General features: G+C 32.0%; 1 protein-coding gene and 1 long non-coding RNA gene across 3 annotated transcripts; both read right to left on the reverse strand.

Annotated features, from left to right (window-relative positions):
• Positions 1 to 1,718: 1,718 nt before the first annotated feature.
• Positions 1,719 to 4,796, reverse strand: LOC116139065. Of its 2 annotated transcripts, none has more exons than XR_004129382.1 (2): positions 4,674 to 4,796; positions 1,719 to 2,499 (listed from the first exon to the last, which is right to left on the reverse strand). It is a non-coding gene; the product is annotated as an uncharacterized LOC116139065 (long non-coding RNA). The 2 variants fall into 2 exon arrangements; XR_004129383.1 differs by lacking the exon at positions 4,674 to 4,796 and adding an exon at positions 4,120 to 4,642.
• A 10,747-nt stretch (positions 4,797 to 15,543) lies between these two features.
• Positions 15,544 to 18,426, reverse strand: LOC116139106 (NAC domain-containing protein 41-like). Its single transcript, XM_031424778.1, has 3 exons — positions 18,178 to 18,426; positions 17,462 to 17,718; positions 15,544 to 15,960 (listed from the first exon to the last, which is right to left on the reverse strand). The coding sequence occupies exons 1-3, from the start codon at positions 18,326 to 18,328 to the stop codon at positions 15,544 to 15,546; spliced, it is 825 nt and encodes a 274-aa protein (XP_031280638.1). The 5' UTR covers positions 18,329 to 18,426.
• Positions 18,427 to 21,478: the final 3,052 nt, after the last annotated feature.

A 21,478-nucleotide genomic window follows, 5' to 3' on the forward strand; every position in this document is an offset into this window, starting at 1 on the left:
TACAATTTCAACCTCTTTGGTTAACATCTCCCCTCAAACTAAACTGGTTCTAACACTTAGCCACTTTTACCCTTATTGGTTAACATCTCCCCTCAGACCAAAAACTAGTCCTAATATTTGGAGGGAGGAAGGGTATTACACACTGCATGTAATACTTGCAGATGGCTTGTATAAGTCTAAATTGTATCGGCAATTTGTGAAGCAACAACAGTACTCGGAGCATCTGCAGCAGCTTGAGAAGACAAACTAAGGAAATACCAAGAGAATAAACTCCACATATTCCATTATATCAATTGAAGAACTAGAGCAGTAGTCTTGAAAGGAAGCAAGACCACAAGTAACCATACGCCATTCCAACCATACTCATACCAAAGCCACTTGTACCAGTTTAATAAATAGAGCAGTAGTCTTTTCTTTAGCCAAAAAAAAAAATAAAAAAAAAATAAAAAATAAAAAATAAGGAGTAACTAAACAATCAACCATGCAAATTTCCAACCACACTCATACCAAGGCTACTGTACCAATTTAAGAAACAGAGCAGTAGTCTTTTCTGCAGCTTGAAAAAGGAGCAAAGCAATAATCAACCATGCATATTTTCCAACCACACTCATGTCAAAGTTATTGGTGCAGTAACTGTCAGTTTTTGTCGCAATTTAGCAAATTGAGCAGCGAAAAGTGGCTTGGTCAGTAGGTCTACGATCTGTAGCTTAGATGTTAACATATTGCACAATCAATTTTTTTTGGCTAAAACTTGTTCCCTAATGAAATGAGTGTAAATTTCAATATGTTTTGTTCTTGCATGAAAGACCGGATTAGATGCTAGGGACCCTGCACTCACATTGTCACACCAAATAATGGAATCTGTGTGAAATGTAATGCCTAGTTTAGAAACATACTCCGCAACTAGGCTATTTCTGTGGCAGTTTAGATAAGAGCTCTATATTCAGCTTCCGTAGAAGATAAAGCAACCACTTTTTGCTTTTGTGAGCTCTATTGGATTAAGTTTGGACCCAAGTAAACATAATTACAAGAATCTCGGCTTATCACAACAAAATAATTTGTCATTAGAAATATCAAAATTGTGACCATTTCGCTAATGTGACGAATTATATTAGTCATCAAGTTGGTCATATTAAGCTCGTACTCTTAAGTATATGGTGACGAAAGAGCGTTTGGTCACCATAGCCTAATTATTTATTGTGACAATAATAATTTGTCACTTTAAACCAGTTTATTGTGATAAATTATTTGTAACAATAGAAGACATTTTTTATCATTACAAATAATAGTTTGTCACAATTGATTTATATTTAAAGACTAAATGATAAGCTTTATGGTGAGAAATAACATATTATGACAAAATTGATTTTGCCAAAATTGTAAATACTGACTAAATTATTTGTTCATAATTTTAATAGTGACAGAAATTTATTTGTCATTGACTTTATTGTGACAACATTTAGTTTGTCGCATATTTGTTTATATGACAATATTATTTATCAAAATTTGTATAGTGACGGAAACAATTTTGTAAAAATTTTAATAGCATTACAAATAATTTTTATACAAATATTTTTACATGAGTTTTTTTTTTGTCAAAATAATATAGGGATGACAAATATTGTTTGTCATCTCAATAATGATAAAAATATTCATGTCTATACTTTACATCATATATAATACTGAAATAGGAAAAAAAAAAAAAAAAAGATGAAGGGTTAGTAAAAGGAAGTAGAATGGAGGTAATTGCAGCCATCATTCTTTACATCATATATAATACCACTTTACGTCATATACAATACCTAAATGATTGGAAAATTAACTAACAATAATTAATACTTTCCAATCATTCAAAAAAGAAAATCTACCAACAAAAATCATCTTCAATTCCCATATGTACTAGGCCATCAGATCATTCTCCCTTAAAAATGCATCAGAGGGAAAACCACACCTTTAATATAAACAACTATTGTTGGAGACACCCCCATGCATGAAACAGCTGCTATATTTGCTCTCAAGGTGACGCATGCTAGTGACGACCAGTCTTGGAAACAACCTTGTCCTTCAACACCAGCTTCATGGTGATTGGAAGATCATTAGGTATCTTAAGGACCATCAGGCACAACCCTGTTCCAATTATTAATATCTTTTAGAGCAGGAAATTGCAAAAATAATCCACTTTAAGATGAACTATATAGGTATAACAATAGGCAAAATTGGGTGGCAGAACATGAGCAAGTATGAAATGTAATTTGGCTTCAATTGGTGTACATTTAATAAATTAGTACATGCAAAATATCAAGTTCATATCAGGGATTTTGTTACGTCTAATGGCCCTGAATAAAAAACCTTCTTGTTGTATAGTCCCCATAGTATATATATATGGCTAATCACCAGTTAAAGCCCGTGGTCTATGCTCAATGGTAGAAAGATACATCCCAGTATGTGAAACCGCTCTTACAAATGCCATATTCGCAGTCAAAGTTGGACCATAAGCCGCTGGCCACACAATAAAAAAGTAAAACTACATTTAATTAATTACATTGAAACTTGAAAAAGTGTTAGACTCATACTAGTCAACAAAGTAAAAGGAAATGCATCCTTGCTCTATTGATCAACATGGCAACCAATCAAGATTTCCAAAGAACTTATTCGATTCAAAGAAAAAAACACTAATGAAATGCTTAGGGGGAAAGAGATCAAAAGGGTCCAATACTATTTTTGCTCAAGGTTCAAGAATTAATGAAATATGCCTTAGAAGATTAAATCTTCCCCTTCCCAATTTACATTTGCAACTAACACACATAAACACACTATAATAACAATATACCAAACACCAAATTAGAAGCAAAAACAGAAAATTTTAAATTAAAATATACAGAAAAGAGAAATAAGAAATACTGAAAAGTATATCATGTTTAGAAATTCAATTTCATTAAAAGTTCTACATTTAATTTTATAAATTTGGCATTCAGCAAACACTCTGAGTTACCAAAACAATAGTGACTTTGTAAGGTGTAGATCATATTGCGCATATAATTTCCTTTACCATGTTCTTCAGAGTACATACAAGATTAATAAGACAACAAATGTAAAAAACTTTCAAAAAAATAAACACAACCCAATACCCATCAAAGGAATTGTCTAATAAGCAACTTTAATGATAATACTAAACAAAGCACACAAAATGAAACAAATCCAGCAAGGGTTTTGGTTAAAATAAGACATGAAGTGGTCACGTGGAAAGAATTAATCAAACTATAATATCAATAAATTTCAAAAGAATGAAGAAAAACCATAAAGGCATTTCTCTAAAAATAAAAACTTAATGATAATACCAAACAAAGCTTACAAAATGAACGAAACTAGCAAGTTTTTTTCTTCAAACAAGACATGAAGTGGTCAAGTGCAGTGAATTAATCAAACAACAAAATCAAAAACTTTCAACAAAATGAACAAAGCCCATCAAGAAAATTTTCCAAATATAAAGACTTTAATACTAAAACCAAACAAAGCTCACAAAATGAAAGGAACCCAACAAGCATTTTGCTTCGGATAAGACATAAAGTGATGAAATGCAGTGAATTAAACAAAAAAGAATATAAAAAATTTAACATAATGAAGACAACCCATCAAGAGAATTCTCTAAAGATAATCACTTTAATACTAAAACCAACAAAGCTCACGAATTGAAAGGAACCAAGCAAGGTTTTTGCTTCAAAGAAGCCACAAAGAGGTAAATTAACGAAACAAGAAAAAAATAAAAATAAAAATAAATGAACACAAACCTAACTCCCTAAAAAAGATAGCTTTAATTATAACACCAAACAAAGCGTAAGGATTTTGTTTCAGCCAAGACATAAACTGATCAATTGTAATGAATTAATCAAACAATTTCCCAAAAAAAAGAAACAACCCATCTAGAGAATTCTCTTAAAACAACTTTAACTCTAAAACATAACAAAGCTCAAGGATTTTGATTAAAACAAGACAATAAGTGATAAAATGTGTCGAATTAATCAAACAATAATATCAAAAAATTTAAATAAAAGCACCACAACCCATCAAGAGAATTCTCTAAAAATCACAACTTTAATGGTTAAACCAAACAAAGCTCACTAATTCAAAAGAACCCATCAAGGGTTTCGTTTATTTTGCTCGTTTGTGTACTTCCAACAAGACCAACGCTAACACCAATGCTGCAGCCAATGCCGGCGCAGAAAGCAGGACCCATTTTGGCAAGGTCCTTGAGCTTAATTTGAGGAACTGTTCATCTCTTTCATCTTCTTCAAGTTAACAAGCAAAGAGACGAACTTGATGTTGATATGGATCTTTCTACTCGATTTCAAAAAACAAAAACAAACCCACTATACAAAATAACATTACTTGAAGCCAAAACAAAACTCAAACCCAGATATACAAATTTCTACTCATATTAACCCAGAAAAACCAAACCTTAACGGTTCACAACAGTAAAAATCCAATTTTTAAACCAAATACAACAAACCCTTATATAATAACCATTATTATGAGAAATCCTGAAGCAATGGTACAAAATAATGAACTGATAGAACAAAAAACACAAATAAAAACAAAACCCTAAAAATAATGATTTGTTTTGAAATTAAATCCAATTTTTTCCCCAAAAAATAAAGAAAATAAAAGAAGGAAACCTGGCCTTTGACTTTGAGGTTTATGTGGGCCGATTGATTGTTGGGCTTTTTGTCTTCCTCTTGTGGTGGATTGCTAACGCCTGACATCTTCTGTTCTTTTGCATTCTGCACAACCTTCCCATCATCCTTTTATACTAGTTTTGGAAAATTCTGTTTGCTCCCTACTTGAATGAAAAGTAACAAGGTAAACCCCAAATAATATAACATTTGACCCCTAAACAATGTAAAGGAAACAAAATCAACCTCATTTTGTGGTGGCGGGAATTCTATGTTTTTTCCCTGTAAATAATTGGGTATATGATAACATTTTTAAAATGTTATTGTATTTTGATTATATGGTAACATTAGAAAAAAAGCTATTATTGGGCTATTGTAACACATTAAAAATGCTATTGCAAATATATATTAATGACATTTAAAAAAAAAAAAGAGTTACCATTGATATATAATGTGTTATAAAAAGTTGAAGAAAACTTTTACCATACCATTTTAACATCAAGTGTTACCATAGATAGTCTACAGTAACACTTTCGGAAAGTGCATTTTTTCTTTAATTTTAGAAAATAAAAAATAAAATAAAAGTAATAATTTAACAACAGATTAGGAATTAAAATTTGGGGAAAAATATTTACAATGGATTGAAATGTGTTGCTACGATTTTACAAACATATATTTTTTTTTCATTGCTGATCTGTTGGTAATTTGTTTTAGAACAGATTTCTTTGATCTAGCTAGATATAGCAAAACCTGACCCTCCCCTGATCAGCCCCCGATCCCGACCAAATTTCCTAGCCCCTGACCTTGTACCCAATCCTATGCATTAATGAGTTTTTTTTTTTTAATCACATATATGTTATTACTAAAAACTTGAAAGGAATGACAAATACTCGTAGGTATATTAATTATGTTTTTTTAAAAAAAATTTGTCACAAAATATCACATTTAATTTGACTCAAATATTTTGTCACTAATACCTATATTTTAACATTTTCAAATGATAATTTTTTTTGCAATGATAAATAATTCTTTTGTGACAAATTAGTTTGTAATTATAGCATGTATTACTATATATATTGATTAAAGTTTTTTATGACAAATATATTTGTCACGATAAACAATTTATCTCGGCGCTTAAATTTTGACTCAAACATTTTGTCATTAATACCTCTATTTTAGCATATATTATGACAATTTTTTTTTGTAATAATAAATAAATTCTTTTGTAACAAAAAAATTTGTATTTATAACATGTATAACTAAATATAGTGATTAAAATATTTGATGACAAAATATGTCTGTCACAATAAACAATTTACTTAGACGCCAAAATTTGGCGCCAAATATTTGTGACGAAATATTATCATAAAAATGTTTTTCTTCACTACATTTATTATGGGTTTCTTTATTGTGATGAAATATTATGACCATATTTTTTTTAGTCACTATATATTCTCTTTATCATACTTAATGTGATGTTTCTTTATTTTGTCATAATACCTATATTACTCGTGACAAAATAACATTTGACAAAATTAATTTTGTCACAATATAATATATTTCTTGTAGTATCTGCTAGTTGACCTTTTGTCATCAGGATTACTACCCCAATCTGCATCAGCATAACACTCAACATGGAGAGAGCTTGCTGGCTTGAATTGCAACCCAAAATCAAGAGTTCTTTTGATATATCTTAGGACTCTTTTGCAAGCCTGCCATTGGAGGGCTGTAGGAGCTTGTAAAAATTGACTAAGCTTGTTTACGACAAAGCTTATATCAGGTCTTGTGAGTGCCAAATATTGGAGAGCACCTATTGTTCTTTTATACAATGTAGTTAGCTCAAGAGGTTGACTATCTTCAGTACATAACCTGGTACCAACAGCCATGGGAGTGGCACATGCATGAGCTTCTAACATTTGAGTTTTAACAAGTAAATCAGTGGCATACTTGGTTTGCTTGAGATGAAGACCAACAGATGATCTAGTAGCTTCAAGACCCAATAAATACTTCACAGAAGCCAAGGTTTTGAGTGCAAATTCTTCATTAAGATCCTTCATCAAGTGAGAGATGTAAGAAGGATCGGAGAATGTAATAAGAATATCGTCTACATATACAAGCACATAAGTAATACTAGAATATTGTTTAAAAATAAAGAGACTAGAGTCCTAAATAGAATTCTGGAAGCCCTTGAGTTGAAGGGCAGTTTTGAGCTTGTCGAACCAGGCTCTAGGAGTTTGTTTTAAGCCATATAGTGCTTTGTTTAGTTTGCAAACAAAGGAAGGCTGATCTGAAGCTTCAAAGCCAATAGGTTGTCTCAATACACGGTCTCATTAAGCACACCATTGAGGAATGCATTATTCACACCAATTTGTTAGATATCCCAAGAGTTGGACATAGCTAGAGTAAGGATGATTCTAATGGTGCATGGCTTGATAACCGAACTAAATGTTTTAAAGTAATCAAGTCTAGGAGTTTGATTAAAGCCTTTTGCCACTAACCTGGCTTTGTACTTGTGTAGGGAACCATCAGCATTAAATTTGGTTCTAAAAACCCATTTGTTTCTAACAATATTAATATCAAGAGCAGATGGAACAAGAGTCCAAGTGTTATTTCGAACAAGAGCTTCAAACCCCACTTGCATGGCTGTCTTTTAGGCAGGATTAGAAAGAGCTTTAGCCACAGATAAAGGTTCAGACTCAACAATAGGCTGACTTGTAGTGAGATAGGTTGTATGTGGTAAAGTTTCAAAATTGTCTTGAACTACAGCAGGGGCTGAATCTGACAAACCAGCCACTATTTTTGCTCTTGTAATCATGGGATGGACATTCTGAGCAAAGGAATGCAATGACTTTGAACTAGTAGTGGGCAATGTTTCTGAGCTAGCAGGAAACTGCGATGACGATAGATCAACCTCAAGTTGGCGAGCGGGAAGAGCACATCCAGGTGGAAGAATAGGTAAAGAAGAAACTGGCTGAGGGGTGGAGTTAGTGGCGGAGGTGTCTTGTGAAGAAGGCAATGGACAAGCTGAATTGGTAATTTCATAAGCTAAGTCTGAAGCAGTAGAATGGTGAGCTAAGTTATAGTTAGAAGAAGGTGATTTAGGTGCTAAGTTTGAAGCGTGTGTATGTGATTGAGGGGCTAAATCTGAACAGTGTGTAGGTGTTTGAGAGGCTAAGTTTGAATCAGAAGCAGGTGATTTGGTTGCCAAGTCTGAAGGGCAAGGAGGTGTTGTAAGACCCACAGAAGAGTGAATACTAAGTGTTGAATCATTAAAGACATTTTTACCTAAAGGTCTTGTTTCTACATGGGATCTAAGAGCTACCGGAATAGAGGATATGTGAGGAAGAATGAGAGAAGGAAAAGAAGATGCACTGGGACCATTATCATCAACAAACTTACTAGTGGAAGGGCTAACATTGGATTGAAGAAATTGATTTTGAAAGTAAGGAAATTCAGTTTCATGAAACTTCACACTAGGGGTAATGAAAATTTTACCATCATTCCTCAAACACTTGTACCCCTTATGGACTAAGCTGTACCCTATAAACACACACTTAGAGGAGTGAAAGCTGAACTTGTGGGTACTAAAATTTCTGAGGTAAGGGAAACAAGAACAATCAAACACTTTAAGACGCTCATAAGAGGGTTGTTTTCGAAACAATTTGTAATAAAGAGTGTCATGTTTTAAAACTTCAGTAGGCATCATATTAATTAAAAAAGCTATAGTCTCAAAGGCACACCACCAATAATTCAAGGGCATATATGCATGAGCAAGCAAGGTGATCCGGTTTTTACAATGTGCCTATGTTTCCTTTCAATACGACCATTTTGTTGGTGAACATAAGCACAAGAATGCCTAAACTGAATTCATGTTTTAATTATATAAGATAAGTCAGCTTTGTACTCTTCACCTTGATCAGATTGAAGACACTTCAATTTGATAACAAATTGCCTTTCAGCAAGATGATGAAATTTAATAAAACTAGACTTGACTTCAGCTTTTGTTTCCAAAGGAAAAACCCAAGTAAATCTACTATAATCATCTAAAAATTGAAGATAATACCTAAAACCTTCTACAGAAGTCATAGGGCAGGACCCCAAACATCACTATGAATTAATTCTAGAGGTTCAAGTGCATGAGATTGAGAGAGAAGGGACCTATTCTGATGCATTTTTCCTAATTGACACGCATTGGAAAAAGAAATTTCAGAATGTGAAAGGTGTGAAGAGTGTGATGATGAGGGGGGTTTGTTAAGGCATGAAAGGATTTTTTGAAGTGTGGAGAAGTTAGGATGACCCAACCTCTCGTGCCAGACCATGTAAGAGTTTGTTTGTTTGTTAATAGCAAAGCAACTTGATGTGGACATATTAGAGTAATTAATAATGTCAGAGTGGCACACAGAATGATCAGAAGCAAGTGTAGGAACTTTGGGCACACTAGGATGCATAGAATCAGTAGAAATAGTTGCATCAGAAGGAGAATTATTTACATCAATAGAGCACATAGAAGTAACACAATAAGGTACATCAGTAGGCATACCAATGGGCATGTAATCAATAGGAATGCATGTGGTAGAAGTAGGATGGTTTCTAGTATCAACATCAGTAGTATTATTAGAACAAGTGTCATTGAACATAGCGGGTTTATGCATGGTGGTAATACATTTATAATACGTAGAAGAAAAATTGGAAACATCACAAGAAGATAGACAACTGGTCTTATTATTATTAAGTAAGGAAATACAAGACGAATTACATGGTAAAACATCTTTATTAGGACTATTATGTTGACCAGTACTTGTAGGAATTAAAGACTCTTTACATGGTGATATAGAGTCTGAATTGTGGTCAGACTTTACATGATAAATGGATCTAGCAGGTGAGCTAAGCTGTGAGTTCTCTGAAGAGTGAAAAAACTATACAGGAGCAACATAGTTATCTGGTGAGCAAGAGGCAGTTGACTAATTGGAGTAAGAAGGCGAAGAAGGAATGGATGGTATATCCAGTTGATATAAGCCTCCTTTAAGCCCCTCTTGAAGTAACATTGCTCGGGTGGATTTGTCCTTAACAATACAACAATTAGCATCAAATTCTATAATAACATTATTGTCTTTTGTGAACCTAGAAATGCTAAGAAGGTTTTTAGTGATTTTAGGTACACAAAGTATATTTCTAAGATTTAGGCATTTAGAATGAAATGTGCTAGGAAAAGAAGAATATCCAGTATGAGAAATAGGAAGATTCTCACCACTACCGACTTGAAGTTGTGCATCACCACCACAGTTCTTGCTTATGCACAAATGATTAAGATCTGAAGTCATGTGATCAGTAGCCCTAGAGTCCATGTACAATGCAGGGTTGATTGGAGTAAAAGCTATAACAACATTAGAGGAGACATGCTACTGGCTGTGATAAGCTCCAGGATATCCGTAGGCAGAACCAATATCAGATGTAATTCCAAGAACTAGTCCAATAGAGACATAATTGACTGAAAATTATTGACTAGGAACTCCAAAGGCGGGAGACTGGTTGAGAGTATTAGAGGAGAAACCACTAGATGAACTAGTATGCTAATAAGAAGGTGTTCCAGAGCCACTATGTGATTGTAAACCACTAGGAAATCCCTGATAAGAAGTACGATAACTAGTGTTATGAGGCTGTGGAGAAGGATTAGTATATTGTGAGTTCTGATAATTCTGAGGTGAAGCGATAGGCTACTATAGAATACCATTGTTGCCATTGTAAGCTAAATTGAAATGATGGTAACATTGTATGGCTGAGTGGCCAGCCTTGTTGCATAGTTGGCAAATTAACTTGTTCCTTCCACTACCATGGTCTCTACCTCTGCCATAAACGACAAGACCAGGCATTCTATTATTGTAACTACCAGCATTGTAGGGGACAAAAGGTTGAGTTAGAAAAGCTATGTGAGTTGATGAAGAAATGTAGGTTGGAGTTGTGTGAACTGGTGGTGTGATGTAGGTTTGTGAACTATCATGAGGATTACCAAGTGAGATTAGTGAAGGTATTGTGTTGGAATAAGAATATGTCATTTTGAAACTATTACTATTGAGATGGGACTGATCGTTTATACCAGAACTATTAGGATTACCAAAGTGATTGGTGACGGCTACATTGGCTGAGCTATTGTAAAGGTTGACTGAATTGAATTTTTCAAGTCGCAGCTCATACTTTTGTAGAAGGAATTATGCCTCTTAAAGTGTAATAGTGTCAACTTTGGACTCCAATCTAGAGGTAATTGTCATGACAGTAGGATCATATTCCGATCCTAGTCCATCTAACAAGTATTGGAGCAAATCCTCATCAAACCACTAGCAGCCAAATTCTTGGTGATTTCTTTCATCTTTTTGACATAATCTCCAATGCTCAAATTACTTTTTTGAGTGACTTGAAGAAGGTTTTTAAGGTGAAGTGCTCTTGCCTTGGAGTCAGTTATGAATTCTTTCTCTAGAGCTAACCCAATTTCAGTGGAAGAGCAACACTTTGACACAACACAGAACATGCTCTCAGAAATGGATGCAAGCAACCAACTCACCAGAAATTTGTCAGTGCGTTTCCATAGGATGTAGGTTGGATTTAATCATTCACTTACAGGTGAGATTTTATCCTTAAGTTCACCTCTAATTTTGCTTAATTCATCTTCAAGACATGCTTCATTAATCAAAATAGTTGGAGGATAAGCAACTCTACCTAAGAGATGATCCTCTAACTCATGAGAGTCGACAATTGACAAGACTTGGGAACTCCAGACTTGGAAATTGTTCCTTGTCAATTTAGGGTTAATAACCTGCAAGCTTGAAGCTAACGCAGAGGTGGTGCGATTAGCTAGATCTTTTAGCATTTCTTCAGTGTTGTTAAGCAATGGTGAAGATGAAGAATTTTTAGCCATTGACATGAGTCAAATGAGCTCTGATTTCATGAGAATTTGTGACAAGAATGGACCTAATTTGGGAGAAAAACAGAGGATGAAACTTGAAGAGAAGAAAGTACACTTTTTATTGAATTATCGTTATAGTAAAAAAAAAGACTTTCTCTTTATATACAGTGTTTTTAGTTGACAGCAAAGAACTGTTCTCTTAAATATTCTTAAACATAAAACGACGTCACTTTTGGCTAATGTTGCTGAAGTCCAAACACGTAGCAACTTTACAATTTCAACCTCTCTAGTTAACACAACAAACATCAATATAAATATATTATAATCTTAATTTAAAAAAAAAAAAACTAGAAATAATCATTTTTATTACAGATTTTAAAAAAAGTTTGTAGCATCATTGATCAAACAAGATCGAAGCCGAACTATATGCATGTTTCATAACCATATTGTTGAACCACAATTAAAAAATTAATAAATATATTATGACATCATCATATCATCTCTGACTTTGATACTGGACAAAATATTTATTGTCCTTCCTTTAAAAATGTATCAATAAGATTTTATTATTAGTAAATGGTAGCGTGCCGAATGCACCAAATTAATTAACCTTACTGACCGAACTAATGAATTGTATAAAGGGCAAGCAAGGGTCGATCCCACAGGGAATGACTCGATTAATTTCTATATTCTAAAACACTAAAAACAACAGAAACGCAAATTAAACTCTAAACAGTAAACTTGACAACAGTAATGAAGGGGGATTTGTAATCAAAGCAAACTAAAGTAGAACAGAGAAATAAAATATCAGGTTAAACAATCAGCTCTCGGTTCAAAATCCACCTAAACATGCATTGGACATAAAGTAACCGTAACACTGTTCTATCTCATCATTATGAAACTACTGACCCTAGGAAACAACAAGCTCTGTTACCCGAATTCTCCCTTAGTTTGTCACTACCGAAACAAGCTCTTCGAGTAGATACTAACCCTTGAACAACCTAGAACAAGCTCTCTAAATTTAATTCAATGGCAGCCTTAAGAATTAGGAGAATAGATCAATCTAAGCAACAATCACGCAAGCTCGGATTATTTAACTTAGGTTATGTTATTCAAGACAATAGACCGAAAACTTGTCCATAATCAGCTATCATCATGTGTCACTCGTTGAATAGAAAAGGGACAATTATGGATCACAATTCCTAATTCTAACAGGTAAATTCTGATTAAACAATTTAGCAGGCCAAAACTAAATCACTCAAACAAGAATCACAAACAATTAAAATAGAATAACATAAACAATTCCAATAAAAATGAGATTAAGAACAATGTTACTAGAGTCAGGTTACACCAATGACATGAAATTAGGCTTCAAAATCCCCTTGAACTGAAGAAGGAAATTAGCCGCACATCTTGATCTAGAACGCAAAAACTCTACAGAATTCAAACTCTACTGTCCTCCCCCCGTTTAACCTAAAAACTTCTAATTAAATAACATGTGTTTTCCTTAATTCTTCCCCAAGAATCACGGAATTTCTTTCCTGGACGTTTCCTAGAAGATAGACTTCCAGATTTGATAAAATCTGATCAGATATGGATTCCAGAATTCGTCTCCAACTTGCACCAGGATTCTCGCCATGTAAAAGATCTTTTCTGGGCTCCATCACTTCATAAAAATTGTATTCTAGGATGTGTAGATGAATCTGGGCTTTTGAATCACCCGTTTTCGATATCTGACGCTCCAGTTAGGCCCGTTCGAAGATTCACTGCTCAGCTAAGGAATCCTTCTGCGACTAGGATTCCAGGTCCGGTTTTGCAACAACTACTGAGAACCCAAACGAACTCGGATTCTTGCCCATAATACCTTCCTGAAAAGCTTGATTCATCTACTTTAATTTCTCTGAAGACCACTTTTACAATTGAGGAATCTAGCTCCCTGAAAAACCTGAAAAATGTAGCACTGGTCAGAATAACGAAAAATCTGGAAAATCTGGAATTTCCTAATCTTTTCTCAATTATTTCCTAAAGTCTATCCAAATATGCCAAACTTACAAAATAAACTCTAATCAACTCAATTAGGCATAAAACATAACAAAAACATAATATGATAGGAATAAAAAATATGTAAATTACACTCTTATCAGTAAATCACAATGTTTATTTATTATAATATTGCAACATCTTGCCAAACCATCATTAATTACCTTACTAATATGTTGCACACTTAACAAAATATTTATACGGTTTTCTTTAATATTGTACAAATAGTCTACTAAAATTTCATATTACCTTATCCAAATAATTATTAACACTTTTTCGATCGACACGTTTATTTATTACCAATTGTCTGTTCATATTCCACCTCTTCGTATCCTATTCTCCTATAAATATTGCTCTGACATCAATCACCCATTTAACTTTCTTCAGATACTATACACTTTAATTGTTCATTTCTTCTCCACAACTTAAATCGAAAATGGCTGACAAAACATCACAACCAAAAGAATCTACAACGAATATCAGCAATGACCTCAACAACAATAATTATCCACCGAGGCAACTAGAAGGTATGAATGTTCCACATCTTTTGTATCCTAAATTACAAAATGTTAAACAGAATGATGATACATATTTGCGGGAATATAAAAACCATTAAATTTTTTTTTTTTTTTTTTTGATATGTCGAGAGTTCATCTCATAATTATATTTACACATTCATGTTACCATTTTCATATATTTATAAAATTTGATTGTATATTGTTTCTGCAATTGGTTTAGACATTTTTCAGGGAATGCCGGAATTGAGAGAGATTTTCAAAAAAGTTGACACCAATCTCGATGATCTACATACTACTAGAGATAAATTCAGAGAAGTCATTGACCAGACGTTAGAAATCATGGAATCTACCATGAATATTAATTATCTATAACATAAACAAAAGAGAGTATGTATATGCATTAGAGGAACTGAACAACTATAAGAAAAATAGAAAAATAAAGTCTACATCATCCAAACCCACTTTACAGTATGAAAAACCAATGTACTTATTTCTTTTACAATAAAAGTATTATTCTCTATATTCAACTTTATCTTGATTTTGATGTTACTCATTAATTGATTGAAAATTGTTCCTTTAATTGATGCATTACATTTACTTTTTAATGAATCTACTAAAAATTCTACATCTTGACATGTTAGTTTTGATTTAATTCTTCCATCTTCACACATTGGGTGAGTATTAATAATAATTATATAAGTACATTACATAAGCATTCCAAAAATCTAATCATTTTAGATAAAAACGTATAAAGATGGAAGTTAGTCTCTTTATATTTTGTTTTGTAGTTCTATAATTATTAACACATAAATTAATTGAGTTATCATGTTCTCAATTGTAAAACAAACAAAGCCTTTGAATGAACTGTGTAAATAGAAGTTTGTTTTCAAACCTTGGCTGGAGAGAATCCTATACTGTGAGAAAAAAAATTTATCAATCAATGTCAAACCTAAAAATGAACTCAATATAAATTTTAAGTTTAAATAATTGATTTTGATAATATTAATTGATATTAATAATTATAAAGGTAAAATTATTAATTTTATCTTAAAATAACTCTGTACATATATATAAGTTATATTTACTCTAAAACTTGTATAATTTAACAATTATCATCTCTTAATCTAATTACTTTATTTTGTTAGAATAATTTTGTTTATAACCTATTTCAAAAATATTAAATAAACATACCCACGCAATGCACAGACCTCATGTCTAGTTAATATTTAAAGCTCATTCTTAGAACAATATTTCTTCTTTCATAAACTCACGCATTCGATTCAATGTTGCTCAAAATAGAAATGGAAAAAATTAAGAAGAAAAATTTTTGCTAAATCAATCAAAACAGAAACATTATCATACAGAATTATCATACACATAGAGTACTCTAAACAAAATCAAACAAGCATTTTGCATTCTAGCTACTACTCTGCCAAGACCAAAGACTATGAAATAGTTCCTCTGAGGAATCATCGGCCGGTTGCTCAAGTTGTTCCCCGAAGTAATTGTTTGTACTATTAAAATGCGTGAGGATTGGATCATATGAAGTATTATTTGGGTGGTGTTGTTGCTCATCAATCGCCACTTCCATTTGCATATTTTGCCTAAAATAAGGCTCACCAACAAAATCAAGTTGCATGTCCATAGAACTACTCACTTCAGAATTATAAGGTTCATACAAAATGTCGAGCTCTAATGGTTCTGGTTGCTGCTGTTGTTCTTCATCACACCCAAAATCAATCTTGCTCTTTAATTTGTAACCTTTTCCATTACTCTTTAGCTCTTCTTGTATACTTAGTTTTCCCTTATATTTGATCTTACAAATTCTCCATTCCTGAAAATTATTTTAGATTCATGCGTCAGGAATTGATGATCCTAGTCAAAAACCACTCAAGAGGCATACATAATAGATAGATGTAAGAGATTATTGATGAGGAAAAAGGGGAAAAAAAATGTTGTTTGTGAAAGAACATACAATTATAAATAAATAGCAATAAAACTTTTATTTAAATTATCATGTGGATATTGATATATGCAATCATATATAGCCACTATCATATACTAGCTTGACATTAAATATTGCATGTAAATATAATTCATGAGGAAAACAAGCTCATGGTGGCCTTGGCAATGATATCAAATAAGAAGATCGCTTGTTATTCATATTTCTATAAAGCAAAGAAATCAATATGTCTATGACATTAATCTTTTTCTTTTTCTTTTTTAACATTTTATGGTACAATGATATTGTCTTAAAAGTTTAACCCAAAATTAAATATCTAATCATTAAGAAATTAAAAAAGGCCATGCATGCTACAGCGCAACTGTTATAATGGTGCCAATATTAAATTAACAGTAGACATGGTCAACTTTCAACATATTATAACTTGAAGTACATATAAATATGGGATTTTATGTTACATTTCATTACTATAACATTACAACAATCATTTAATAAAAAAACCCGAGGAAAAACAATTATTGCTTTAAATGAACATGGAATGGCTGATTCATATGGCCTTTCTTATTTAATTTATGTAGCTATACACACACTAGCTAGTGGATTTGATGGAGTCTCTATAAATTATATCCACCTTTCAAATTATCAATTTGATTATGACTTAAAATGCTCAATTTAACCATTATTTAATCTAGTCATTAAAATAATGTTACACGCACTCTTAATGGTATTACCGTTAAAATTTTTAAAACTATATCTTCTCATCGTATTTTCATATGGAAAATAGAAAAGGTATTAGCAAGAATAAGGCTAATTTTATTGTGTATTAAAAAAGGCATATGTTAACCAAGACTCTTATTTTCACTCACTAGACAACATGTTTCCTGATGATACACATTAACAAGTAGAAAATTCTCTACTTAGTTTAACAGGATAAACTAGATTTTTAAAATTTTCAACTTTTATTGACTTACTGAAAGCAGGACATTGACTTAAAGTTTGACAATTTCATGTCCTGAAATTGCAAAAGAAAAGTTAAGATATGGGTGACAAATACAAATTTCGTCATTGTTGGGAAATCTACAAAATTAGGAAAGAATGGAGAAGAAAAATGACCAATTCATCAAAATAAGAAAATGGTAACTCGTAAGAACAAAAACTATTCTTAAATAGGATACATTATTGTTAAAAAAACATCATGTGTATGATGCAATGAACTGATCCTGAACAAGCAAAATATTTAACAAAAAACATATTGGTTTGTTGATTATAAATTCAAGAAAAATTTACTTGCAAAAGAGATTAGATTAAGATGGGAAGTTAGCTACAATGAAACGAACTGAAAAACGAAAATATAGATAAGCATGAAACAAACCGTTATGTTGGAGTCAAGGCTATATTCGTGCATAATCCAGTTTGTCTTGAGAGCATTTTTACGCTTTCTTTCATTATCGCTAAACCTGATAAATGTAAGAGGTCTCTTATAACCAATTACATATTTGTTATTAGCATAAATTTTCTTAACATGACCTGTAGCTCTCCACCATCCTCGACCTGATACTTCTCGAGAATCGTTCTCCCTCATATAGTAGCAATATCTCTCGTTGTTAAGCAACACCATCGTGTGATCCCCTACACCAACATAAAATTCATTAATTTAAGAAGCCGCTGGAGAGAAGGAAAAAAACAAAAAAAAGGGAAGTTTTTGAAATCAAAAGATTCATGTAAGCCTAAATCAATTATATCGCAAACAAATTAAAAAAATGAGTTTTTTAGTCTAGCTCTTGTTAAGTGAACTTCGAAGATTGTGAAAAGCCTACTTGATGAAGAACAATCATGTATGTTACACTACTGGAAATTGATTCTACGCCGATTCCCAACGCCAAAAATTGGGGTTGGAGTTAACTTATTATTGGCTGATCAAAAGGATTATTATTGATCAAAAGAAGTTAACAATCGGGGAGTGTTGATTCAACTGTTAAAAAATCATTTAATTCAACAAAATAAAACAAAGAAACTAGATGACCTAAGAGACGTGACATTTTTTAAGAGAATATTGATGAAATAAGGAGAAAAGAAGTCAAAACGCACATTGAAGATCTCTTGGATCGAGCTCATACACATTTCTTTCCACAATGAAATGGTCATGGAGAGGCATTTCTTGGCCAGAAACTTTTCTTTCAAGGATTTCGATAAGCTCTTCATCGGTGGGATTGAATCTGAACCCAGTTGGCATCATCATCGTCACTCACTCTTTGTTCCGCAGACAAAATCTTAATCTTAAGGCTTCAAAGGAGATTTTAGGAGCGTTCACACTCAGCAACTACTGTAAAGACAAAGATAAACGACGCTTCCATGTACGTAAGGTGAACATATGTCTTTTTCAACGCATTTTGAGGCTCCCTTGTTCTTGCTTTTATATAAGCAAAAAATACTAGTAAAGTGGGTTCCTTATCCTCTGTCAAAAGCGCGTTAAAGTTACATGCTAATGATATTCATATATAATATGAGATATAACATAGAATATTAAAATGACAAATAATATTTATATCCATTTATTTTATTTTTTAGAATCTCCATTCAATATCAAGTTAACCGGTTCCTTAAACTAATCAATTTATATCGGTTCTATAAACTAATAGTCTAATACTAATGAATTTATACTAACAATTTAACGTATAGTATCAAAGTTAAAAGTCTAATCAAATTCTCAAATACAAATAGATAAAAAAAATCAAAATCAAAATTTCATGTAAAAGAACTAATAGATTAATATAATATTGAATCCTCGTCTACGAACTTAAACTTTTAATTGGGATGGTAACTTAACAACAATTGTAATTTTTTTTTCTTCGTTTGTCCTTGAAAATATCGTGATCGTTGTTATCAAATAGAAAATTATGTGACAAAAACATATCACTTTTGGTACCAAATGTATAGTATACTTAAAAGACTTTCATAAAGACCTTTTTTAATGTCAAAACCTATTTTCAACTTCTTTTTTTTCCTTTGTTCGAGTGATATTTAGTATGAGTTATCAATTAATTAAGGATTTTTTTTAAATGATAAATATTTTTTTTTTCTTTTTTTCCCCGAATAGTCGGTTCTAATAATTTTCCTTGTCTACCTGAAAACTAGTCTTAGAACCCCACAATCTCTCTCCTCTCCACCATGGAAACTTGAAACCACATTTTCCTTTTCTTTATTATGTCTTTTTCTTTGAGATCTTAGAAGCTTGAAGTTGTCTCCAATGATTTTTTCTCTCTATGTAGAGAGAGAAAGAATAGAGAATCGAGAGAAATTTTTAATATCTAATTATTTTTTTTTTAAACATACAAACCACAGGGCTGACAATGAAATTGTTCAAAATTTTAAATTAGGTATGCGTTCATCTTGTTCGTCTTAAAACCAATCAATCGTGATTCCAATGAGTTAAATAATATATTATTGCACAGATATATAAATCACATGATGTGTCAATTCTACATCAAATTTTTCTTTATCGTATGATTGAAATGTGGTTACTTTTAACACATAAGAGAACTAGAAGCTATATGATTTATGTATAGTGCATGAATGCATGGACAGTGTTTGGAACTTTTTTCTTTTTTCATCTGTATAAAGTCATTGATTTTGCTTTTGAATAAATTTATGGAGAGTATTATATATTACAAAAATAGGTACGATATTTTGTAATCTAGAACAAGTGGCAAGTCAGGGTTACAGTTTTCGTGTACGTGGAAGCCTCAATTCAAAAGTTTATTTTATTTTAGTTTTTAAAACAATACATCATGGAATTTATATTTAAAATTATTGCTTCTCAATGAATACATTTCGGGAAATCACAGGATTCAAATTTATCGTGGCTATTCAAGAATTTCACTGTTTGTAAAGAAAAATAAATATGGGTTTCGATAAATGTGATTCGAAAATAAAATAGGATGAAATTAAGTTATATTTAAGAATTATAATGAAATTACCAGTATAAATGATATAATTTTTTGACAAACTCTAAAAGGAATAATTAACCTGAAATTTCTCTTTATTTTAATAAGAAATAAGAAGATAATTCAGCCTTTGTCTGAGAAACTATTCAATTAGTGACAGTAACATAACCTTTATAGATTGGGAATAGCTATTGAGATAATAGAAAAATAGTTTTTTAATATTTTGCAAATTAGAAAATAAACAAAAGTTGAAAAGTTATGGAGTTTGACAATCAGAAGAAGGAGAAAGAATAATTAAAGACAAAGATGATCAAAAGTAAATATATGAGTAAAATTTCAAGATAAAGGAATAGTGAAGGGTACTCTTGATTGTAAAGTTTTTGTGCCATTGTCATCAATATAAATGAGTTAAATTTAGGGGGTAAATAAATTGTTTTATGTATGTTTAATGAAAAAAGTTGTAGATAATATATACACATTCGTGCATCTGTTTAAAATATATGAATTCCTTTAAATTTTACAATCATGATCATAAATAATTAGACATCAGATGACATGATGCTCTTGCTCAATCAAAATTTTTTTCATGTTTAATACAAATACATTTGGTAAATTAGATGCTTTTTAGTACAAATACATATGTTTAACACATACCCGTATGTTTAATGAGGAGCCACTAATTAGGGAAAGGGATTGTCAATAAATTGATTGTTTTTTGTGTGTGTCTAACACACGCATATTTTTAATGAGGATCCACAAATAAGTCTTTAGGGGGCTCCACCTCTCATTGGTTGTAGGAGAAATACTTAAATGGACAATATTATCATGTGAGATGGTTAACATGGTGAGACCACTCAATAACATAAGGATACATAGAATTAATTTTCATAACCACCTATCAGAGTGATGGTTATTGATTAATCATGCTAATAGGTGGATAAAAGAAACTTTAGGGTATATGTGACAACACATACCATTATGTCATTAGCTAATCTCACCACGTCAGCTAGATGATATGGTAAGACTGTCTTATATAAGTTTACCTTACCTTGTCCTACTCCTATATTCTTTAATTTGAGGTGGTGTTGGAGTCACAAGCCGTGACTAGGGCCTTGTAATGTTACCGTTATGAACTCAAGAAAGGTTGTGGCTAAGGCCTTGTTCAAGAAAGAAGGGCTGCTAAGGTGTGGGAGGAAAGGCTATATATGTTAGGTAGCGTAATGTAATTCATTAACCCTAGCAATCGGAGGGGGTTTAGAGGTTTTTTTTTCAAACAAAATGGGTTTAATAATACTGATTATACGTTGTGGGATCTATGGATTTCCCTCTATGTAATTAACTTAGACGTTGAGTTTGTAATAAACATAGTGCATATATTTAAAACTTCACATTTCATGTGACAAATTTTGTTTTACATGTGGTAAGTTATCATTCTAATTAACAAT

The sequence above is a fragment of the Pistacia vera genome, unplaced genomic scaffold, assembly GCF_008641045.1.
Source record: "Pistacia vera cultivar Batoury unplaced genomic scaffold, PisVer_v2 Contig347, whole genome shotgun sequence".
Lineage (NCBI taxonomy): Eukaryota > Viridiplantae > Streptophyta > Magnoliopsida > Sapindales > Anacardiaceae > Pistacia > Pistacia vera.